Source organism: Chamaea fasciata, unplaced genomic scaffold (assembly GCF_029207755.1).
Source record: "Chamaea fasciata isolate MVZ Bird 193981 ecotype frontalis unplaced genomic scaffold, bChaFas1.0.hap1 SCAF_15, whole genome shotgun sequence".
Taxonomy (NCBI): Eukaryota; Metazoa; Chordata; class Aves; order Passeriformes; family Sylviidae; genus Chamaea; species Chamaea fasciata.
In genome coordinates this window covers 7,524,645-7,549,738 of record NW_027094100.1, presented here as the reverse complement: position 1 = coordinate 7,549,738, position 25,094 = coordinate 7,524,645, and the positions used below count along the sequence as shown (strand labels likewise).

General features: G+C 47.2%; 1 protein-coding gene across 1 annotated transcript; it reads right to left on the bottom strand.

Annotated features, from left to right (window-relative positions):
* Nucleotides 1-1,471: 1,471 nt before the first annotated feature.
* On the bottom strand, nt 1,472-23,398 carry TGFBI (transforming growth factor beta induced). The gene is made up of 17 exons (XM_066197179.1): nt 23,229-23,398; nt 18,925-19,023; nt 12,344-12,408; nt 11,201-11,358; nt 10,101-10,265; nt 9,273-9,419; nt 8,435-8,576; nt 7,668-7,880; nt 7,403-7,540; nt 7,017-7,162; nt 6,714-6,850; nt 6,067-6,197; nt 4,048-4,172; nt 3,052-3,154; nt 2,774-2,853; nt 2,378-2,402; nt 1,472-2,205 (listed from the first exon to the last, which is right to left on the bottom strand). The coding sequence occupies exons 1-17, from the start codon at nt 23,336-23,338 to the stop codon at nt 2,150-2,152; spliced, it is 2,040 nt and encodes a 679-aa protein (XP_066053276.1). The 5' UTR covers nt 23,339-23,398; the 3' UTR covers nt 1,472-2,149.
* Between the last annotated feature and the right edge of the window lie 1,696 nt (nt 23,399-25,094).

Here is a 25,094-nt window from a genome sequence, read left to right as displayed (position 1 = left end):
CTCAAGAGTTTCCACCATGAGCTGTAATCTGGAGCCACCAAAATCCTGGGGAGCTGCCAAGCAGACAGCCTGTGGGAAGGCACCCTGTGATGGCTTCCCAGGCTGTAGGATCCCAGAAATGACAGAGTCAACACAACAGGGAGAGCAGCCCCCCGGCCACAGCACTGTGGGGCTGCTGCTGGCACCCCACAGCAGCTCAGATGATGGAACAGACAGCAGGAGGGAGGGAGGGAGCACTGCCAAAGGACCAGGGAGAATAAGCAACAGGACAGAGCAAAAAGGGAAATGGATTGAAAGGACAATGCACCTCTATCTACTGGAAACTTCCAGGACTCATAAACCTGGTGAGCCCCCGAAAGCAAGCCTAGCAAAGCCAGGCCACACAAAAGGCACAAAGGAGACCATCACCCCATCACCACACACCCTAATACCTGCTCAGGAACCATGGAATGAAAAGCCAGGGCTGTATTCCCAGGAAATGAAAACTATTGTCTTAGCAGATGGGACTGCTCATGGTTATTAAGCTCATCCAGGCAGTTTCCCCTACTCCTGTCTATTCAGGTGGCTTCATTTTACAATGAAACAATTAATTAGTCACCATACCAGATGCCAAGAAGGTTTAAGCAAAGGGCACTCACCTAGATGAGCAGACCTACTTTCCACCCTTCCAAATTGTGAAGACTTTAGATCTCTTAATTATGAAGCATCAAGGAAGAAGAAAAAAAAACCCCCAAAAAACCAAAAACCAAAGCAGATTTGATGTGGCTTTCCCTCTCTCTCAGGCTTTGGAAGGAATAGTAAGTAATTAGTTTAACATCAAGAAGCTGAGCCTCCCCCAGAATCCAATCCCCTGATAAAACTATTCTGCCTTGGGCTGCTGGGATTAGGCTGAAAGTGTTCCCCTTCACCTCCTCTCCTTACATACCAGGACTGTAGAATGCCAGAAAAACAACAAAGAAAAATGAGAGGGGGTGGGGGACAGTGGAGAAGAGAAATAAAAGAAGAGATAAAAGAAGAGCTGGATATTTTTTACACATTTGAGTTATGCAGACGACTCCGAGCATGTGGGATTTCAGTTTGGGCTTTTCATAGAAGAACCACCAGGGCACTTCTCTGCCAGAGCAACCAAAACAATCTGAGTCTTTTGTGCTCTGCACTTGACACCCTCTTTCCCTTTTCTGCCTCATACTCTAGGGTTTCACCAAGGTAATAACTACCAGGGAGTGAATCCAAAGCCGTGATGGTGAGTAAATGCTGTTGGCAGCACGGAGTGTGCACTGAGCTCCAGCTGCCAGCAAAGGTGGCTGAGCATCCAGCAGGAAGGATGTGCACGGCTGCCCTGTGCTCCTTGGGGAGTGACAGTGACGTTGATCCAACCAAATCTGATTCCCCTCCTTCCCAGTGCTCAGGTTTGACCACCTGGTGCCATCAGGCAATCCAAACCAAACAAAAACCCAACTAAGCACCGTCATCAGTTTTCATATTTATATTTTTGATTTTATTTTTAATTTTTATTAAAAAAACCAACCATTATTAAAAATGAATCATTTACTGGAAGGCTTCAGCCAGGGAGAACTCTCATTTCAAATCTCATGAACAAAATGCAGCACAGTTATAACCCATAGGCATTAAAAAAGACCCCAGTTAAAAAAAAAAAGAGGATACTTCAAACCACAGCTTATAACTATGCAATTTTCTCAATGTCAATAGAGAGAATTTTGTTAAAAGCCTGGAATTCAGAATTTCATGGAAGACCTTTAAAATCCAAGGGAAGAAGGAAGGACATGCTTGTTTAAAAAAATAGAAGGCCCTTGGATGTACTTATCAAGCCCAAAACAGGGTTTGTTTAAAATTGAAGGTTGGTGAATAATTTTATTAAAGAAAGAAACAAAACAAAAAAGAAACAAAACAAACAAAAAAACCTCAAAACATTTCCTTGGTCTGGGAACTTTAAAGTCAAAACCAAATAAAAACGGTCTTAAAATATATACATATATATGGCTTTCCATTTTGCCTATCCATTTCGTTACAAACAAAAATAAATTTAAGGGTGGTATTTGGTTTTTTAAAAACGGTTCTGTCCTTCTCTTCAGCTGTCAGCTGGAGTGGATGGGATGGAGGCACTGACTTGTGGCTGCTCACGGTGGGCTCAGAGTCCCCCTGAGTTCTCCTTCATCCTCGCCAGTATCCGGGAGTAGACGGGTGCTGCCAAGGAGAGGAGCAGGGTGGGTGGGGCAGGCACAAACCATCCCCCTGCCCCTCTCATCCCAGTCCTGCAACGTCTTGCTTAGAGCAAGAGAACAGGAGAAACCTCTCTCTAAGGGATGGGGGAGGGGGCACCACGGGAATTAGGAATGATCTGGAGAAGTTGTTTTACCTAGTCGAGGATTCCTCTGAGAAACCTGCATGGAAAGAAAGCAAAGGGTTTGCATCAATGCAACAAATCTCCAACAGCCACAAGAACAGTTTGTATGTCAATGTATTTATCCTTAGTGTCCAAAAACTAGGGATGAGTGACTCTTCATTATTGGAAGCTGATATATAATAGTACCATGCCAAGGTTACATTCACAGTGTGCTGCAAACTGAAGCTTTGTGTTGCAAAATGTATTATTATTTCTTATATTATTAAATCATGCAAGAAGAGAGGATGAATCATGCCACATACACTCACTTTCCTTGGAAGTCAGCACATGAATGTGACATGATCTTCCAATCATTATTACCAAAATGTGATTTTGGCAGTTTTACGGTGAGAGATTTTCCCCTTTTACCTTGGATAATGCAGATGCCTGTTTGAAGATTTCTAATGCTGGATCTGCAGGCTCGTCACCCCTTTCTTGTGGCCTTGAAGCTAAGGGTGAGACGTGGAGAGCATTGAAATACTTGTCAGAGCATGCAGGCTGCTTCCTTCCACTATTTTCTGCTGAAAATCCCACAACAGACTAATCTCTCCTCACCAAACTGAAGCAATTGCCCCGTGTCCCCAGTCCTTCCCAAAGCAGTTTTGCTCTAACAAGGTTCCTCTGGACATTTCTCACCATGGACCTACCTTGTGGCTGTAAGACAGAATTCACAGCATAAATGACACCATTTGTGGCCATGATATCACTTTCAGCAACAGGTTCCTTGTTGATATGTATTACACTGTTTTTCTGTTCAGTAAAAGAAAAAAAATGTAGAAGATGAGAATCTTCTGTAATTTCCAATGTTACTAAAAAAACCCCCGACTTTGCATTCATTCATTTACTGGATGGCTGAAGGCATTTTCATTCCTCCTGCCAATGAAGAAGAATATAAAGACAAATTATAGCCTGAGCAGTTTGTCCTGGGATGGCTGGCAGGCTTTGGACTTCCTCAGTGCAGCTGGCTGGGAATGCTGTCCCATGGCAGCAGAGCATTTCCACCAGCACCCTGCCAGGGGGATGGCTGTGGAGATGGGATCAGGAGAGGGCAGAGCAGGACTGGACATGAGAAGGGTCCAGCATGCACATTGGCCAATTCAATGCAGCTGGAAACACAGACCTTTCCATTTCTGTCCTGTGTTTTCTTATGCATAGAGTGGGCCATGATTGCTTATTTTCTGGAATGATTTTTTTTTTTTTCCTCAACAGAGGATCCTACATTCCCTTAATGCAGTGCAGAGTTTGTGAAAGGAAATTATATATCTAAATAAACTCTGCTGTGCTAAGGGAGCCCATGCAGAGATTGTTTTCATTACACAAAAAGATATGTTAGCTGAACAAGCTATTCATTTCATTTATTTATGTTTTTCCCCCCATGACTCAGGGTTAAATTTATAGCAGCCCCTGGAAATCATTTACAACTGGTCGTCCGGGGAGAAAGCTGAAGCAAACCACATTTCATTCTTCCAGCTTGTTGAACTGAACACATGGCGAAAGTCCCTCCAGTACAGCCCAGAAAACGCTGGTGGGACTGTGCACACGTTCAGGAGATGTTGCCACACCATCCAAATGAGCACAGACGTGCTTTGGTCCATGACATGGACAGCCCTGCTGCCCACAGCAGCCCATCTGAGGTGACTCACCATGCTGACTTCCAGTTTGTCTCCCTGCATGGATTTCAGCCTCACCAGGGCGTTGACCGCACCGCTCACCAGGATCTCGTCAGCCACGTGGAACTTGAGGATGTTGGCAAGCTCCTTGGCATTACCTGGGGGGAAGAAAACCTTTCATCTGCAAACCAGCATTAGCACTTGCTTCCCATATTGTACGTGCTGGAATGGAATTACTTGGAAAACACCGTAATTTCCTGAAAACACCGTAATTTCCTGAAAGTGCAAAGAAACAAGGTAAAACTGGAAAAACAAACCCAAACCAAAAACCAGGCAGAAGGACCTGGCTAGGGTATTGAGGCCATTCCTCCCTGGATAGGTCAGGTTCCCAAGTCCAGAAGGACACTCCCCCAATGTCCCACCTTGGCACCTACCAAGCCTACATGAATTCTCTCTTTCTTGGGTTTTCATCCCTCACTCTCTCACTGTGCCAAGTGAGAACCTGCTTTTCAGAATGAACCGGCTTCTCTTGCTGCTTTCACTTCCCAAGAAGTCTGGGATGGGGTGGGGAAAGACCCATGTGAAATAAGGAAGCAGACAGGGCATTCTGGTATTTTCAAATGTCACCAAGGCCAGTGTCACTTGGCAACAATCCTCACAGCTGGGTAGGAAGGGGAAAAGTGCAGGAGAAGTGACACTGTCTCATGGACTGATGCCCTGATACCAGCCCAGAGAGTCTCTACCCATACAGCTCTGCTTTGAAACAGATTTTAGGAAGGTGCTTTCCCTGCACCATCTGTTTTCCAGAAGAGGTGGTGATATGCACAGCACGGGCCAGTAGCACTTCTTCATCTCCTTCAGAGGACACAGGGCCACTGACAAAGCCCCACAGACGGACAGGGTCACTGGCAAGCCCTGCAGACAGCTAGTGCAGAGGTGGCCTCCATCCACAGAGCAGCTCCCTCAGCAAGGGGGACTTTTTCTTTTTATGCTTTCAAAGGCTGTATGCAAGATTTTTTCCACTATGGTTTTCCTGGGGTAGCCACAGTTCACTCTGCACATCCTCACCAGCACAATCCGCTTCTTCATCAGAGGCATAAGCTAAACATTTGTGTGAGAAGAGAACATCTGAAGTGTCTGCATCTGGGAATCTTCATTCCTGCAGCCATTTACAAATGGCTGCAAAACATTTCTGAAATATTTATACATTAAGCGTGAGACTGGACTGATATTACTGGTTCCTCATCCCTGCACTTAAAAGGATAACCAGCTACCATGGGCAGATGCTTCCCAAATTATGATGTCAATGTTTGGCAGGGTTTTAATGACATGAAGACATTACATTCAAATACCTGACATTGTTTCCAACCAATTTTCAGCATGAACAAAATAAAAGATCATGCTGCTTATCCAGAAGGGAGTTATTAAACATTCCCATGCTTTTTTCCACACCCAGCCTGCCTGCCTTTGCTCTTCAGGATACTGGTCTTCATCTGAGCTAGAATGGGACATTGTTGGCTTCCCAGGATTAGACTGGACCTCCTGCTTTGTCCATGTACATGGAGAAGGAGAAACAGCCCCAACCTTTTATTACTTAAATTTTATACGGTGTAACTTGAGGCTGCATGTGGATCATGTCTTCTCTTTGCAAAGCTTACTGCAAACACCCTGATCCTGTGTGGTCAAGAGTCACATTCTCACTTCTCTCATCCTTGAAAAAGGCAGAGGCCTCACTGGTTCTTTTAGAAATATCTCGGAGGTATCTTGCTTATACCACCAGCACAGCCAAATTAAAAGTCACAGTGAGTTTATGACACACACTACAAACATATCTTCCAAGAACACAGGCAGTATAAACCCCACTTGGGAAATTTCAGTGCCACTCTGTGCATCCTCAGCTTTCTGCTCATACAACCCCGCTGGGTAGGAAGCTCATGCTTCCAACAGACAGAGCCAAAGAATGAGACAGAGCAGAGAAACCTGGCCATTCCTCCCAGCATCACAGCAGTCACACCCAGCAGCTCACCACCTCAGTGTCCTGGAGATGCTCACCATGCAGTTTGCTGAACTCCCCCTGGGGCATGGCTTGGAAAGCTTCGTTTGTCGGGGCGAACACCGTGAAGGTTCCCGGCCTGTTCAGGATCTCCGTCAGACCTGCAGACTGGATTGCAGCCACCAACGTGCTGCAAGGCAAACATGCATCAAATGCTTCACTGCAAACCACTCCACTGGCCAGCTGTGTGCTGGGCTCAAGAGAGAGCTGGGAAGTTACAATTGTGAAATCCTGCTGGGGTCCAGCAAATCAAATAACCAAAATGGTGATTAGGGAGAAAATGAGCCTGAGAGGTCCAACCAGAACATCTGAGAAATGGCAAAGCAACCTGGGAGTGCTGCTGACTCCATGGGGAACAGATGGTATGGGGAGTCAGAGAGGTCTGGCTACAGTGGATCCGATGGGTAGAGATGGCTTCAGAGCCAGATTCTTATGGTATTAAGGGAACCACTTACTCTTGGCTCACAGTTGACTGAGGGTTATTTGAACTTTCACTCCCTGTAATTTAGAGAGATCATGGTTTTGGATGATCTTTCTATGCTAAAAGAACCCATATACATTGTCATGACTACGGCCCATAATACATAGAAACTGCTTTGGCAGCTCTTCTGCTCTAACTGGTACTTGGGAAGAGCAGAAAGGTCACCTGAAGCGATGGTCTGCCTTGAGAACATCCATCACTGAGCCAGTCGGGGGAGTCAACATTTTGTCCACGCTAAAGAGGGTCCCAAACCTTCCCCTCTTGTCATGGGCAGCAATGCAGGCATTTTCAATGCAAAGGTTCTGCAAACATAATGGCAGAAAAGAAGATTTCATTAGAATATGTTCTTCAGAAGAGAGATGTTGGTACTTTCCATAATGCTCATTTCCACTTTTCACACAGTATCTGTAACTCTGGAACACTGAGCTCACCCAGCCCCAGGGAGCACAGCACACAGGAAGGACTCACATTGCGGTACACAAAAACTCTCAGCTCCTTGTCCCCCAGAGTTTGCAGCTTCTGTCCATGATACAGATATTTAGAGGAGAGCTGGTCTTTAACAATGTGGTTCAGAAGCAAGTTTCTCATGTTGCTGTCAATAACAGGGAGTCCATCTGCAGCACAAAGTATGGAAAAAAACCAGTGATTCACTTAAAATGGCTATTGAGACGTTAAAAACCATTCAAATACAGGACATTACCCACATTGGTTTTAAAATGTAAACCTAGATGCCACTGCCTCGAGGCATTCGAGAGAGGATTTGTATACTTGTGCACTGAAACTGGGTTGAAGCCTGTTTGAAGTAGACCTGTGGCCCAAACTGATGGAAGAAGGGGATTTAATCTCTGATTTACCTTTGAACACATTATTCACTGGAGCAAGGAGGGTCACTCGCTCACTGCCAGTTAGATGAGAACTGAGACCAGCTTGTCTGAAAAGGTCTGTAGACTTGGAAACTTCAGATTCTTGTGCCAACTCAAACACGGTCTTAGCTGAAAAGAAAAGCAACACATAGTAACCTTGCATTAAAGGTTATCCACTCATCACTGTGCCCTCCAAATCCAGGATTTCCTTGGCCAAATAGACAAAAGAAAGGCAACACCAGAGAGGCACCAGTACCTGAGTCTGGGATCAGCAGCTCATTAACAAAATGCACAACACCATTGGTTGCCAGGACATCCTTGTTGGCAATGATGGGCTTCCCGTTGAGGGTCAGCTCCTCCCCACTGCAGCCCACGTCCAGGGTGGTTCCTTCCAGAGTCTCCATGGTCAGGCCAGCAATGATGGCCTCAGCACACATGGCTGACTTCAGGATGTGATGGTTCAGCAGGTCTGTGAGAGAGGAGAGTGTCTTAGTGAGCTGCAGAAACCAGCTGTGAAAGTATTGCAGCTTTCAGGGATCCTGTCCACTGGCCAGGTGAACCCCATAAAATGCAGTCATTTTAAATTGAGCTGATTTTAGTTCCACAGCCTGTCAAATAAAATGCCTAAAAAGAGTTACTTTTTGTACACTTCTGCCAACATCAAAAGGCTTCATGTGGGTACTTCACTCACTTGTCAGGGGAAGTTACATTGATTAGGTATTACTTATCTTGCATCTTGCTGGATCAATAGAAATCACTGCTGCATAAAGTGCTAAAAGAAAACGCAGAAAAGGGACTGCTTCAGCTCCCTCATCCATATCTGGATGCCACTCCTGCCATGTCTACACAGCTACAACCGAAGGGAGCTGGGCTGCCCAGTTAGAAGAGATGGACTCTGTCACATCTGTTTACTGCAGCTGCTGTCAGAGTGCATCGAGGAGCTGTTGACTTGTGCTTGAGAAAAAATTTAGAACTGAAAAATGCTCTTCAGTCTCTCAAAGGCCTCAGTAAACAAGCACTTACCCCTCAGGGCTTCTGGGTCCCCCAGGATCCTGTTCAGTGTTTCTCGTGGGATCTTCTCAAAGGCTTCGTTGGTCGGAGCCAGGAGCGTGTACTGCCCTTCGCTTTCCAGCAAGCTGCTGAGGTCAGATGCAGCCACAGCAGTCTTCAAAGAAATGAGGAGACAGGGAAAAGCACATTCAGTGAGAATACAAAGGTCAGAAACTTTGTCCAAGGACACACTAAGGGCCAGACTTATTAAGGCTTTTATAATTTCACAGGACTTACAAAAAATCCTGAATAGCTTCATTCAGCACTTCGGTCCATTTATAAATTTGACCCAGCCCCATGGTTCTCTGCTGTTCCAGAAATTTGAGCACAAGAGCCCTTTTTTTTTTTGGCAAGACTGAGAGCTAGTTCAAATACCTAGATATGCCTGGAAAGGCTCACAGTACTTTCAGTGAATAATTCAGATCAGAACCCACAGCTGGCTAACTGCAAATCCCCTGTGCATTTTCCTTAATTTGGCAAATATCAAGGCAAATAAATGAGGACACATCAAATTGGAACAGTTAATGTCTCCTAAGGCTAAGGCTCCCCTACATGAGAGAGGAGACAGACTCAGTCTCTCTCTTTTCTGAGCAGCCATAGAAGGGTGACAATTATTGTCATAAAACCCTACTTGCACTGAAAACAAACACTTCTCTTCCTAAATCAAAAGGAGCTACATTGGTACAAAGATTTCATCAGCAGCTCCAGGGTCACAGCCCAAGACACAGGCAAAGCTCTTCAGGACAATTCACCGGGAGTGGGATGCCTGAGCATCTTTAAGGAGACCTGGAGCAGTCCTGTGTGGACTCACCCGAAGGGTTTCCAGGCTGTCCTCAGTCTCAATGACCTGCTGGATGGTGTTGGTGGTGGTGGCAATGACTTTGTCAATGACATGAACCACTCCATTGGTGGCGTGGTGGTCAGCTTTCAACAGCCTGGCACAGTTCACAGTCACAATCTGCAGGGGGAAAGACCCATGGGGTGTTACGTGCACTAAAACCAGAAGATAAAGCAGCCTCTGCTGCATTTCTATTCCTATTTCAAATGCAGCACGCACTTTATTGAATTAGCAAGAGCTCAAATTTGATTTCCTTAAAAGACACACCAAAAGTGAGAATCAAGAATGTTTGAAATATTTCATGTTTAAAGAGCTTTGAAAATCATCAGTGGTTTTGTCTATCAAGACTAAGAAAATAAGCCAGAATCAATACTTAGGCAAGCAGAGTTATACGGAAGTGTGGGCAACTGCCCTCCAACAGCATTGAGGAAATCATCTTCTTAAAAATATTCTTATCAAACTCCTTCGTAACATGTATCTTAAATCAAGAGCTGTCAACCCAAGCATTACAGAGTCATGGAGGTCCCAGGACAGTGCAGGAACTGCAAGGCAGCTGAAAAGCAAACCTGCTGTGGGTAGGTTTAATATGAGGAAGAACTTCTTTACCGTGGGTGACCACGCAGTGGAACAAGTTGCCCTGAGGAGGTGAGGGGTCTCCCTCACTGGAAATATCCAGAACCATGTGGACACAGTCCTGTTCCATGTCCTCTGGAATGACCCTGCTTGAGCAGGGAGGTTGGACCAGGTGACCCACTGTGGTCCCTTCCAGCCTGAGGCACTGTGACTCTGTGCATGCCTTACCCCGTTGGGATAGTGGTGGATCTGGATGGGCAGGTTCTGGTACATGGAGTTCAGTGTGGTGCCGTGTTTCAGATCATCTGTGAGGACCCTTTTGTCCACCATGTGGTAGCGGAGGGCATTGAGCAGCTCAATGTTAACGTTACTCACTAAGGAATCCAGAGTTTCCTGAAAATCAGAAAAATCAATTTTTCAGTACTGAGTGCAATTAGGCATCTGTTAGAGAGTACCAGGAGGTCTGGCTGCACCCAGGGTGCTCCCAAGGTGGGGGTGTGGGCATGAATATTAAGTGATTCATTCAGCTTTATCCCATTTGCATAAATTAAGAGCTCAATTTTCTCAAATCTTTCTCTTTTACCTTAAAAATCAGCCAAAAGCTCTGACACCCCGTCCTTGGCACACAAAGGGATGATTGCAGCTCCAGAGTGGGATCATTGCATTGAAATGAGCAGGAAGACAAAAGGGCCACTGACAAATACACTAAAAGACCTTTCCCAATAGCAGCATCCCTGCCCAAGGGGCTCTGCTGGGGCATTTGGGGCAGAGGCTTGGCAGTGGGGAGACCCAGAAATATCCCCCCTCCCTGCCCTACTAATTGTTCTTGTTCAAAAGGATGCTCGACTGGGATGGGGGCACCAGCAGGACAGCAGTGACCACTTCAAGACATGGAAAGAGAAAATCAAAATGAGTGTGAGAAGGAAATGTGTATCTAATGAGCATGGGACACACGCATGTGGGAATTACTGAGTCTCCAGCTGAGAGTGGCTATTTTTACAAATTAAGAACAACCAGAATGGCGATGTGAGGGTCAACAAAAAAACTGGTAAGGGATGGGAGCCTTCTTGCTGCAGGTCTCAATTCAATCTCTAATGCTAACAGGCAGGGAAAGCTGAATGAGGGGATTTCTACATCCACATCTCTCTGGGGATGGGATCCTTCAGAAGCAAAGCTCTGGAGCTGATGGACCAATACAGTGATAACCATCCTGGAAATCCACAGTCCTTGCTCTATCAGCACTATGTCTATCCTGCCAGACTCCTGCAGAACTGGATCTCCACCAGGGAAAATCAGAGGAAGAGGAGAAAGCAGAGGAATTATCTTACAGCAGACAAGGCTGCCCAGGCCTCATTACTGGGAGCAAAAATTGTAAAACTTCCAGGTCCTTCGATTTCTGGCCTTAGGTTGGAGCGGTCAGAGTAGAGCTGTGTGGTGGAAGACCCAACCACTCCCAGGGTTTCATAGATGTTGGAAAGTGGCAGAGCTGAAAGAAGAGAAGGTTAAGTTCCCATAAACATCATTCCTCCATCTGGCTGAATTAAAGCATAGCTGGTGAGAACGCCTGGGGAAATGAAGCACATCAGGAGATTGGTGTGTGTTCAATAATTAGATAATAAATAATCACAGCCTAACAGCTTCATTCTCAGTTACAGCAGTGTAATCCAGGATCTACTGCATTCTTCCAAGTTTGAATGGACTTATTCTGGATTTATACAGAAGTGATTTAGGCAAGCAAAGATATTGATTGCTTTCACCCAATCCTGCTTGTATTCAGGCTTTTGGAATTTGGTGTTGGACACTGCTGGTCTCAGTGTCCACTGACCACATGCACCAGCCCATGTGGTTAACTTGGAGGCATCAGACTTCTGTGGAAGGAAGTGTTTTGAAAGCAAAACCAGAAAATTCAATAAACCCAGCTCATTCCCCCCCAATATCAACTGTATTTTCTCCTAAATAAAACTTTGCTAACTCCATGCTTGCAAAAATATTCAAGGCCAGGTTGGACAGGGCTTGCAGTAGCCTGGTCTAGTGGAAGGTGTCCCTGCCCATGGCGTGGAGTTGGAAATAGATGATCTTTAAGGTTCCTACCAATCCAAACCATTCTATGGATCTATGAAAATAAAAATGAGCAGAGATTGGCGGAGCTGTCTATTACTCTATCATTCCTCTGCATTGAATTTCCAATATAAGATATATTACTTGCTGGAATAAGAAGTTCCTTATGGCCTTCCCATGCTTGTCTAAGTCCAATTACATCCATGGTTCTAAGCTGTCTGGAACATTTAGCATGCTTTGGAGCTGATCTGACCTTTGGCTGCTGCTCCACCGAGTCCATTTTGACTTGTTCATGGCAATATTGTGCATAAATTGCAAAAATGAAATCCACTTTGAGCAATTTTCTAACATTTCCCTTTACTAGGCAGCTGTATAATTTTAAGAAGTCTAAGAAATGTCAAACATATTTTTACCAGCTGGGCAGCCTTTCTCTCCAGGAACTTTTTCATATCCAGGACAGCACTCGTAACTGATTACTCTGGAATAAGAGATGGATACGGCAGATTAACCAACAGTGTCTCACAGCTTTTTCTCTATTTTCTACAGTTCTGGGTCCATCAATATTTGGGGGTGTTTCCAAGCAGACTCTCCATTAGAAATACAGATTCAACAAAAGACTAACCACACTTTTATCTCCTTCAGGGCTGCATGTTGCCAATTTCTCCACAGAACAAAAGCAGACACAATTTCTTTTCAAAACCACACTTTCCAGGAGACTTTATATGAACAGTGGATGGAAAGCGGTTCCACAGTCCCAACAAGACTGCCAGTGCTGGTTCATCCGGGCATGTTTCCCATGGGATTTGGGGATCTCCCCGGCTGACTGCTGCTGTCCCACCTCATCACTGTTCAGGCAACACCCACAACTCCACCACGGCTGTTGGACCACACCAACGAGGCATTTCCCCCTCGTTCCACCTTGTTTTTGTCCACCACCAGAAATGATTTGCTTACCTCCAGCAAAACCCACAAGACAGACCTGGAGGGAAAGGAGAGCCAAGGAGAACCCTGTTCTCAGGTTTGTGCATTGGCACAAGGACCTGGGAAAAGCCCTGCAAGGAGAAACTTCACCAGTGGTGGGATGTGCATCCCCAGGCAGCCCGGGCAGGAGCACAGCACAGCTGTGTCCATGTGAGCACCCTCGGAGCAGCACTCTCCCCTGGTAAAACCAAAGGGGTCAGAGGCACCACCCCGGGCTGTCCTGCCGATTTGCAGACTCTACATAAGCAAGAGCTGCCTGAAAACTGCATCCATCATCTGCAGCCTAATGGGAAACAATCATCTGATTCTCAAAGGTGGCCATTTGAGGGAACATGGCTTGATATTAAGAGGGAGAAGAAAAAAAGAAAAAAAAGGAAGGAGAAAAAAAATCAACCCAGAAGTTGCCTGTTTATTTTTCCCAGGGGATTATTTCACCTATTGCTCTGTGCTTGGTGTGAAAGTAACAAGGCCACCTGATTGATGGGCTGAGAGAGCCAGGGAATAGGTGCTCCTCCCAAGGACAAGCATTTCCTCTGTGGTCCTAGTTGTATTTGAGACAAGTAGGGTGCTGTATTGCCGAGGGTAAGCACACTCACTCAAAGAGAGAGGAAAATCCTCCAGCTTCAGATATTTGTCATCATTTAAAAACTGTTAACAAACAGTGGAAATGCCTGGGGTTTAATAGGGAATTCTTCAGCGCAATTAAGAGCCAGAAAGTGAAACAAATACCTGCTTTTCTGTGACAGAAGCAAATAAATTCTGTGTCACGGTTTCCTAAGAGAATTACAAAGCAAACCCAGACTGATTGTCTAGACATTATATATTCCATGTGGGAAAGAGTTTGCCTAAAGCAATCCCTTCCTTTGACTACTGGAGATCTTAACACCCTGCTGCTCCGCTTTCCCAGCCCCCCTGTCTCGTGTTCATTGGAAACATACACTTTCTTCCCCCACCACTTCCCTCCCCTACCTCCAATTTTTCTTTTTTTCACCCTAGAAACTAAATCCAGTCTAGACAGTTCCCTTGGTTCGGACCTGTAATCAAAGATGAAGAGCTGATTAAGGAGAAATCATTCCAAAGTGCTGATGAAGGCTTTAAAAGCCTTACTGATAGATCAGTTGGAGATTAATGAGCTGCTCCAAAGGGGCAGGACGTGGATGCACACAGCCTGTGGCACACTGCTTCAGAGCTGCCCCTGCACTTCCCCCAGGTGCCTGCCAGGAGGGGCGGGCACTGGGAAGGGATGCAGATCCCTGGTTAAGTGGAAGGTGTCCCTGCCCATGGCAGGGGGGTGGAACTGGATGGTGCTTCAAGTCCCTTCCCAGCCAAACCATTCTGTGATTCCATGACTGCACCTCCTGCTTTTCACTGTGTGTGTGAGCATCTCCAGCAGGAAGGGAAGCTCATGGCAGGAAGCACCAAGGCAGAAACAGGGCCAGCTCCACTTGGGCAGGGACTCCCTGAAGTCCCCTGTCTCGCTCTCCCGCTGAAGGTGGCCTTCAGCATCACCTGGTACGTGCCTGGCACATCACCATTCTGAGCACTGCCAAACTGCTGCAGAGGGCCAGGTGAACACAGAGGTGCTCAGCCGAGGGTTGGCACCTACAGAGAGCCAGAGATGAGCGTTATAAAACACAGCTTCAGCTTCAGGCCTTTGGCTCCCATGGCTGGTGGACCAGGTGGAAACAAAGACCATCCCGCCCACCCAAAGGCACCATTCAAGGGGTTGCTCAGGGGTGGCCCTAGGGCATGTCCCCAAGGGTCCTGCAGCACCTCCAGCCCTCAGAGAGGAGCAGCAGAGGATGATCTGAAGGATGCTCTGCATCTCAGTGGTGCTTTGCCCTACACATCCATGGGGGAGGGAGGCTGCTCTTGGCACCTCCTGCTCCTGTGCTGGAGGCACAGCCTGCTGCCCAGGGAGGAGTACTGCCCTTTAACACCCACCAGCCACTGCTCCACACTGTGGGCTCTGCACAAAAGCCTTTGGAACTGCCCAGTCCATCCCTACTCCTGCTGTCTGCTCAGTGGCCACAGCCCATCCACCGGGACGCAGCGGATGCCAGAGATGTGGGTTAGTTCAGCACTGCCCTCACACAAAGAGCATTTGTCAGCCACTCTGTAACGCCTCAGCCACAATTTCCTGACCTCCTCATTGAGTAATTTCAAGTCAAATCTATGGTTTTTTTAGTGTCTGGTTTTGAAACACTATTTCTTTAATGTCTATCTGTGTCTGCTTGCAGAAGCAAGCTCCTTTAGGCTTTTATTAGTCATTGTTCCACTGCTGTTGCATTCTTAGGAGCTGAAATTAAATTTTAAGTGCATTTTTCAAGGTAATAAATATAAGCTTAGGCATATATTAGTGAAAAAAGATCCATTTGTAATAATTTCCTGTAATAAAGCCCATATGTTTTGTTTTAGTAAAATAAGTGCCAGTAATTTTTTTCTAAACTGAGGAGAGTACATCACACATGAAAAAAAGGAAAGTTAATTTAAAAAGGGGGAAAAAAAGAATCTATTAATGGGTTATTCCTCAAAAAATAATCAAACCCAAAATTTATGAGTTGTCTTTTCATTCTCAAGTCAAAACAGTATGTGAGGATGTGTCCCATTGCAATCCCAGTTCTGGAAGAATGAGTCCAGGGCACAAGGAAAGGAGAAAAATATAAAATACACAGGCAAAATGATGGAAATATACTATGAATAAACTATTTCTTTGACTTTGGAATAACCAACAGTGGAAAGTTACCTAATTACCAAAACACTTTTGTCTCAGCGCTCCTTGAAATCAAAGCAGTGTCAGACTTCTTGCCAACTGTCTTATCTCACTTCATCAGCAATGATAAAAACTCTACATAAATCCTCTACCTAATTTCTCTGTAACTGTGTGAGCCAATACTTCAGCAGAGAAAAACAAATTAAAAATAAAAAAAAAGCAGATAAAGAGGTAGGAATCTTCTTGTGCTGCATGAGTTAAAATTTCCATTGTGCACGAACAGCCCCAGTGGAGTAACTCCACCGCTGTGGGCCAGGAGATGCCTCCCAAGCATCAAATCTACAAAGCCCCCAGAGTCACCCCGCCGAGGTGTGACCTCTTTGTTTGTGCCAACAGCCACGGAGGAGCTCAGCCTGGCACCTGCTGCTCCCCAGGGGCTGAGCCCTCCCAGCCTGGAGCAGCCACCCAACAGAGGCGCTCGGAGCCAAGACTACAGACCAAGCACATCTGTGTTTTTCAGGCTGGCTGTCCTTGCTGCTCCAGTCACTCTAAGCCTCCCCATGCAGGATGCGATCATTCCACAAGGAGTGAAGTTATGCTCCAGGCTTGCAGCAACTTTTCTGCCTTCCTTGCTGAGGGATGAATTTCTCTGCTCTGAGCCAGCTCTGCAGGAGCTCAGCTTTGCTCCTCGGCAGTTCCTGCTCCCTCGCTGACCTCCCTCCTCACTACCTGTTTGAAACAGTGCTCAGAGCAGGAAAAGGAAAGAAACCAAAGCACTCAAAGCTATCCAAGAGCCAGGCATTTTCACCTGCAACACACATACAGCTTGTGGCACCACTGACCCTTTAAGCAAATAGAGAGGAAAACAGCCAGGTCAAATGTGGAGCAGATGAGATGGGTCAAATGTCTCCTGCCCGGGACTGCTGTTCTCAGGTGGGAAAAACCTTTCATGAGGAGGAGAAAATGACCATACTTATGCACCTCCACCATATCCCCCAGGGCTGATGGTGGGGATCCCCCTGCATGTGAGAGGACCAGGCACACAGCTTTAGACTGCTGATTACAGATCCCAAGCAAAGGCTGGATCCACCCAGTTGTGATAAACGTGCCAAATCCCGATTTTTTCTCGGATTTAAGGATATTCTCAAAAGCTCTCATGGATCAGCTCAGTCCAACAGGAGGGGCCGCTTTGGAGGTTCTTGCTGAGCACCATCGGCTGTGCTCACCTGATCTCCTGGGCTCTGACACCCGAGCATGGAGCAGCATCAGACTCCTGACACTGCTGTAAGAATTTGACTGCTACAGCATAATGCATCATGTCCTTTATAGCCCAAATGACTCCTGATTACTTCCATATGCCAGGCACACCATGTCCTGTGGGAGCCATCACGAGCAAACATTTGTAATCAGAGATGTCCCAGGGTCCCCCGGAAAATCTGAGTCAAGGCACGTGTCTTTTGTTCTGCACCAGCACTGCTAAAGGGGAAGCAGGGCTCAGGCTCAGGAATGACTGGGAGGAGAAAAGACAATAACACCCATTGAGGAGATGATGTAAAGCAAAGAATAGTGAGTGAATTCTGTGGATAATGGAAAGATTACCTCATAGGTTAACAGGCAGGTTAATGGTCTGTGTGCTTTTCTCTCAGTGATGCATCACTGGGTGAAACACTTGGGTAAAAGCAGAGAAAATGAGGCAGAAGAGATCAACCCATCTCCTCAAATGAAATAATGAAATACTGCCAGATGCCAGTTATTCCACCTCCTCCTCGGGATAAGTGGATGAGTTGTCTGTGCCAAATACAGCTGCACACTTGGTTTACATAAGGTTAGTTTCTCACTTGCTTCAGAGCTAAAGAAATGCATGGCTGGACTGCTTTGCGTTTCAGTGACCACAGCAGCAAAACTCTCCCACATCCACAGCTGAGTCGTGTTTTCTTTGGAGACATACTAAGCTACTCTGTTATCAGAAAAGGCAATCATAAGACCATATTGCCCTGCCATAAACTTGTCCACTTTATGTCAAGAAGCGCCATTATTCAGCCAAGAAGACAGCCTGAACTCTAATCACCCAAGTTAAGCCTTCCCAAAATTTTGTTTGTAGAATTAAGGGGAGGGGGTCTGATTGATTGTTTTTACAATATTGCCTCTCCTTTTTTTCTGTAAAGACAACTGGACATAAGGAAAACAATGGTACACGCACACTACATGGTACAGCCAGCAATACATCCTCCTGAAGCACAGAATTTTCCTCCTTAGGGCAAATTCATGTGAAGTACAATGAAAGGCCAAAAGCTATGCACAGCCATGATTCCTGGTTTTCTTCACACCAACACCAACACATGAATCCTGGCAGCCAGGTGTCACAGCTAAACCAATGATGGCAACCGAAATGTGCAGTGAAGAACAGCGTGCTGCTATAGATCTAATTACAATTTACACTGAGCCATAAGGGAAACAAACGAGATAATTTTTTTCTCTCCATTCTTGACCCTGGAGATCCAGGATGAGACCTGGCCCACATCTCTGACTGCTCAGGGAATCTTTGCACTGACCCTGGATATTGTGATGGTCCATGCTGTGGGCCAGCAAGGGTGTCCAAAAGCCCAGTCTGGACTACAGCAAGGAAAAAGAATCTCTGCTCCTGCTCTCCAGCCTGGCAGATAGTCAAGCATGCATAGCCTTAATTATCTGCTGACTGCATCTTTCAAAAGAATGTCCCGAGGCTGCTCACACAGATTCTTCATGCAACAGCTACTTGAATATTATTGTTTGCAATTTTAGACGTGGAATTGGCCTGCAAGTCCGATTAACTTTCCTGGTGGAGTCAGAGAGTGTTGGCTAAAGCTGACACCTCTTTCCTTTTATTTGTTTTCCCTTCCAAAGCAAACAGATGGAGATGAATTTTACATTCTCTCCAATATCCATCAGCTCTGGGCTGCCTTTTCTTTCCCCTTTTTTATTTCTTAAATCCAGGCAGCATTGAGCCTATCATGGAGACAGACCGTACTAGAAAACATCTGGCACACACTTCATTACAGCACAGAGAGCTATATAAGTATATATAGAAATGCAATTAGAATAAACCATCAGGGTTTATTCCATCAGGGTCATGGCACTTTTCATTCCTAACATCAAAGTGTTTTAGAAAAACGAGTATTTCTTAGAGGGTAAAAAGCTAAAACAGTTCTTAACACAGACACACACCATGGGCTCTGACATCTCACATCTGCTTCTGCCACCCAGCACCCACCTCCACCACGGGGTCTTTGGAGACACCCTGTCTGGCACTTGGGGACTTACGTGGACTTCCCGCAGATCTTCCTCTGGTACCACTGCTTGCAGTTGGTGAAATATTTCCTGTTGGTGCCAATCAACTTCTGCACCGCGCACACGTTGGGGCTGCAGGAACGACAGAGCACAAGGGGGTCCTGTAAGCCTCCCTCCTTCCAGAGCTGACCCCCAACACAGAGCCAGACCCCACCTGACAGTGCCTGAAGAGCCCTGCTGGGATGGCAAGGGAGGAAACCTTGAGAGCTGGCAAGTCAACTTGTTCAATTTAGGCCTACAATGACTATCATGGAGGAAAGAGATCCCTCTTGACTCTGCCAAAGCATCTCTTTCTTCACTGAGTGCAAATTCTTGACTTTTTTCCATGTTCCACCTCTCACCGAAATATAAAGTAAAAAGTCAAGTAAAAATACTTCGGTCAGAATTTCCATGGTGAACAGCTACTTAAAATTCAAAACTCAGCTAAAACCTGAGAAAGTTATGCAATAATATAAATCCTTGCAAAAGAAACTATTATTCTGTTGTCTAGGACATTAAGAAGATAAGACAGATATTTATCAGCCTACAGACTTGCACCAAACCCACAACTCTGGCTGTATGATAGACTCAGCAATTTCTGGACATGAATGCTGAGCTGAATGAGGGGAAAAGGAGCAGTGGCACTGTCCTTCTCTATTTCAACATTAGATATGACAACATAGATCAAGAGGGGTTCTTTCAGCCCAAGAGCTCTTGCTCAGCCAAAAAACCTGGTGGTTGGTGTTCCATGTGTGAGTAACCCTGCTGAGAGCTGACTGCAGCCCTGCAGCTTTCTAAGAAGTGGTATCACCATGAGCAGAGATGTGGTCAAGCTGGAGCTGGGAGTTTCCTTGCTGCTGGTTTGGCCAGCACAGCATTTCCCTGCTCTGCCTGGCTCACCCTCTCTGTGGTTTGTGGCCAGCAGCCCTGGCCACATGTGTAGGCAAAACATGGTCAGCACAAAAGAAATGATTTATGGATCTGGGTTGCAAGGTCATCAGCTACCTCTGGGCTTGACCAGAGGTGCAGCAAAGGCTCCAGCAAGCTGAGGATGCTTAGTCCAGCTGAGGGCGGATTCCCAACAACACCACCACGTCCCAGTTGCAGCAGCATCACCAAAAGCATGCACAGTATTGGCTGCCAATACTTGAAGGGAAAACAAATAATTAAGCAAAACACATAAATCATCACTTCAGCCTGTCAGAAGTGCTGTGTGCTGTCCAAGGCAGATTTTTCATTTGCACAAACAAAACTCCAAATGGGGCCCGGAGATGCTCCTGTGAAGGTCTTGTTGATGTGCTCAGGAGAACAGGCAGCAGCCTGTGTCCCGCTGCGTCTGACCGAGGCGCTGCCCGCTCGCCCCCCGGAATGAACAAAAGCAGAGTCTGCAGCCCAGCCACCAAGTCCTCCTGCGGCCGAGCTTGCTTTTCAGCGGCATCCCAGAGCGGGCCAGCCTGCCATCATTAGCATGAATTAACCTGAGGGTCTCCTATACGCTGGCTGGCTCCAGTGCCAGCCTCCGCGGGAGCCTGGCGTGCCTTCAATGAGCCTTTGTTGGTGCGGCTGCTGCAGGGCCCTGCGGAGGCAGCATCCCACCCTGCGTGTCCCGGGCACCTTCGTCCTGCCCCGAGGGGAAAGAGAGGACCTGTGGGACCTGGGGACACTCAGCTCATCGTTTCCCTCATTACTGCCACATCCAGTAATGGTGGTTTGTTTCTTCATGAAAGGAAGTGTCTGTATGTAAGGCAGGGAACAAGAAGCAAGAACCTACTGACAAAAAAGTTAGAAATCACCAAACCAAACTTTCAGCTGGTGCAAACTGGCCCAGACTCAGCAACTTCCAAGCCAAATCATCACTTAGAGAGACGTCTGTGCTCTCTGACTCAGCCCACCTTGGCCACCCGGCCCCGCTGTGCCAAAATGCGGTTCCAATTACATGGAAATTCCAAACCTTGCCTCAATTTTAGCATCTGGCTGACGGCAGTGGACAATCCCTCTAATATTCATCTTGACAAGCCTGGCTACTGAAGGACTTGTTTGATCACTTCCCCCGCATCCCCAGGAGCAGCCTGCCAAGAAAACCCTTGTGCCTCCTGGACAGTATTGAACTGCCTTGCTCCCTCCTCCCTGCCTGGGACTGCAGCTCCGTGGGGCTGCTCCTCCCTCCCTGACTTATGGGGAAAAACTTCTTTCCAGTTTTTCCTGAGTGTGGAAAAATCCCTGCTCAGGCCTGTGTTATCAATGATCCCCGCAGGCACGCTGTAGTAGCGGCTCCCTGCATTGCATGTTCTGGTTTCTTGCCCAGTCTGGCTTAAAATGAATTTGTCAACACTCTTCCCTCTCCTCGTTGGAGTTCATCACCTCTGCCATGCCGTTCCCAGCCAGCCGCGCTGACTCCAGGATAAAACTGCCTATTGTTCCCCTCCAGCCAAAGCCTTTTGCTTGGCAGCAGCAGCTGGGAGCTGCTGGGACAGGGGCTGCCCTTGGGAAGAGGCTGAGAAAAGCAGGACTGAATGTACAGCCCCAGATACCTGCACTGGCTGTGGCCATGGCACTCCCCAGCATCATGTTGCGCCCATAAAGCTGGGTGGGTTTGGGAAGGGCACTCCTATATTTTCATCTTCAAATGTTAATGTTCCTTATGCACTTTTCAGCTCCTCTCACTGACTTGAGCTGGTTCATTTTTTAAAAAGTTAATTAAGACGTACAAATTTTGCTGTAGAGCCAAGCTCTGCCTCCCAGCTCACCCTTGGCTCAATAGGGGCATTGATGGTGTGGGGGATGCTCACAGCAAAGGGTGGCAGTCCTGGTTGCACATCCCTGTAGAGCTGGCTCCTGCAATCAACACAACATGCCCAGCATCCAGGATGTTTTTGGCTGGTTTTGTGTTGCTGTATCTCTTTGGCACATCGTTAATCACTGCTCAAAATTCCGTGTATGTTCAAAAGTTAGCTTGGTATAAATCACTCTTTCCATCAGAATGGGAGCAGTGAGCAAAGAGCTGTGGTCAGTTACACTGGGTTTATCTCAACTCAGATGGAAGTTCTGGCATTCCAGTTCCTTGTGTGTTCCAAGGATCTCAGGCACCGGAGTGGGCTGCAGTCAAATCTCATCCAGAGCCTCTGCTAATTGTGCAGGGAGAAATGTAACAAACGTCTCTCTGCAGAGATGAGTGCTTTACACCAGGACTGCTCTAACTTATTCAGCCTGAGCAAACTTCAATCTCAGGGCTATCAGCAGAACTATTTAGTTAGTTTCACATCACACAGATATGGTGAACAACATTCACTGTATTTCTACATAAATCATTGCAATTCTGGCATTATTGACTTATTACAAATAGATATCAGCTCAGAATTTGCCTCTTGGATTGTGACCCTGATCAGACACACAAACAGAACATCCCTTGTCATAAATTCTGACCTGGATCCCTGCCAGAGAATGTGTCAAATTGCAATATTTAAATCTTGGGAGTTTGTTTTTTTTTATTTATTTAAAGCATTTTATGACCCTGCTTCCAGCAACACACTTAAACAGAAGCTTCAACTCAATCACTGTCACCATCCTGAGAGATGGAAGCCAGCTGAAAGGTCTGTCATCCTTTCACCATTCCTAATTTTTACTACATTTTAAAAACAATGGGAGCAACTATTGGGTTAGTTTTTTGCCCATTAATGAAGACTCAAAGTACTCTATAACAGGCTGTGTATCAAGCAAGAGAGGTCTACATTCATTTTTCCATAGGCCTTATCTTGGAAGGTTTATGAGTAAATAAGTGATTATTTTTGCCAAGAAAACTTCCAAGACTAACTGGGGTTTCCAGTCAAAGAGTAAGTTGATGCTGACTCCACAGGGACATGGTAGGACTTTTTTCCCCTATAAATTTATGAGTATGAGAATTCTTTACACAAAATCTTCAATGGCTCAAAATCTTGGGATTCTTATCCCCTTTTCCCTTGACAGGGGTATTGAAGCATTGAAGGGTCTGAACTGACATCTGCAATACTAAGTTTCGTGATGGAAAGGCAGAAAAGTTATCGAAAGAGACAAGTTGCCAGGGGATGAAAGGGAAAGAAACGAAGCAGTGGTTACCGAGAGAGCTCCCGTCGGTGGCCGCCCGGCCCCGGCTCGGCGCCGCCTCCGCGCCCGCACAAAGAGCCCGCGGGGCTGCGCGGGACGGGCGGCACCGCGCCGGGAGCATCCCGGCGGGACTCGGGAACGCGGAGGGGGAAAAAAGGCTTTGAAAGAGGTTCCCCTACCCGCCCCCTGCCTCCCGGTCCCCGCGGGGCAGCGCTTACCCGTGCTGCCGGCCGCGGAGCCGGCTGTGCTGCAGGACCTGCTGGTACGGGGACTTGGCGGCGGCGGCCAGCCCGAGCGCCAGCAGCAGCAGCGGCAGCGGGCGCGACATGGCCGGGCGGCGGGACGGGACGGGACCGGCGGGACGGGACGGGATGGGACGGGCCGGGACGGAGGCAGCGAGCCCCGTTAAATGCGGCGGAGGAACGGGGCGGGGGCGGGAGCGGCCCCGCGGGGGGAGCGGAGCAGCCCGGGCCGGGCCGGGCCGGCGGGAGGGGAGGGGAGGGAGGAGGGGAGGAGAGGAGGGGAGAGGGGCCACCTCCCGCGAAGGGCATCCATCTACCCATCCATCCGTCTGTCCCTTCGTCCGCTCACCCGCCCTTCCATCCCTCCGTCTTCCCACACTTCGCTCCGTCCGTGCTTCCCGGGGGGTGGGAAGCACACAGGGATGTTCTGTATCCCCCTTCCCAGACCAGCGTTTCATCTTCAATTTCTTCTCCATCCGGACTTTTTCCCTCCATCCTCCCCCCGGCCGGGACTCAGAGCGGGTGGTCGCACTGCCACGCTCCGGGTGTCCCACCGACCCCAGCCCCTTCGTGATCCCCCTGCCCGGGGGCTCTCCTGGGGTCAGCCCAGCGCTGCCCACGCCGCGGGAATGTCGCCACGGGAATGTCACCCGTGCCGCCCCCCGGGTCCCTTCAGTGTCTCCTGGTGTCGACCTACTCCCAGCCACTTCCAGCACTGGCAGGGGTCTCCCTTGACAAGAGGTTTCTTGTTGCTTTTATGCCAAACCAGATGACAGCAGGAGATCTTAGGCCGACAAAGTTCGGGGGTGTTCAGTTTGGAGAAGAGGAGCTTCAGGGAGATCTTAGAGACCCTGACAGTACCTAAATCGGGCATACAAAAACGAAAGGGAGCAACTTCTTATGTGGGTAGATAATGTTAGGACAAAGAAGAATGGTTTTAAACTAAAAGGTGAGAGATTTAGATTTGATACTAGGAAGAAATTCTTCCCCTGTGAGGGTGGTGAGGCCCTGGCACAGGTTGCCCAGAGAAGCTGTGGCTGCCCCATCCCTGGAAGTGTTCAAGGCCAGGCTGGACAGGGCTTGGAGCAACCTGGGATAGTGGAAGATGTCCCTGCCCATGGCAGGGGGCTGGAACAAGATCAGTTTGTAAGTTGCTTCCAAACCAAACTTTTGTGTGATTCTATGATTCACTGCAGCATCCCAGTGTTTGTAAAGGATTTGCTCTGATTGGACTGACATCAAAGTTGAAGGGCTCTTTCCTCCCTAAATCTGCCTGGGAAGCAAAAGGGGTCCTTTGGGGCCACTTGCCCTAAGGGACAGATCTGTGGAAAATCCTCCTGTGGCTTTGCAGACTGGGCAGTGGCCAGCAAGGGCAGCTGTTCAGCAAAGGATGGGAATTGAAATATGTCCAGCGAGCAGCCACTAATCCAAAGAGAAAAAGTCTTTAGCAATATTAAGCACTTTAAATTTACAAAGATTTTTTTCCCCCACAGTAAATAAATCTGATCTGCATAAAACCCATTAATGCTTATTGGATAAAATACATTAAACCATTCCTCAGTCAGGTTTCCTCTCCCCAGGGAGTGTTTCATTACTTCCTCCATCTGAGTAGGTAAATCATGAAATCTTACCTGCAAAGGCTCATGAGTCCAGCGTAAACGATAAGAAACAGAGGTCTCACGTCTTTCTGAGGAAAAGGTGATGTTTTAAACCCTCTCAAGTATTGCCTGAAAGCCTCAGCTGCACCTCTGTAAAATGGAGGCAATTTTACGAGCCTCCAGTCCTCTGTTTAAAAGAGAGGAGTGATCTATGCTCTGCCCAGAAAAGGGTGACTTGGTTCCC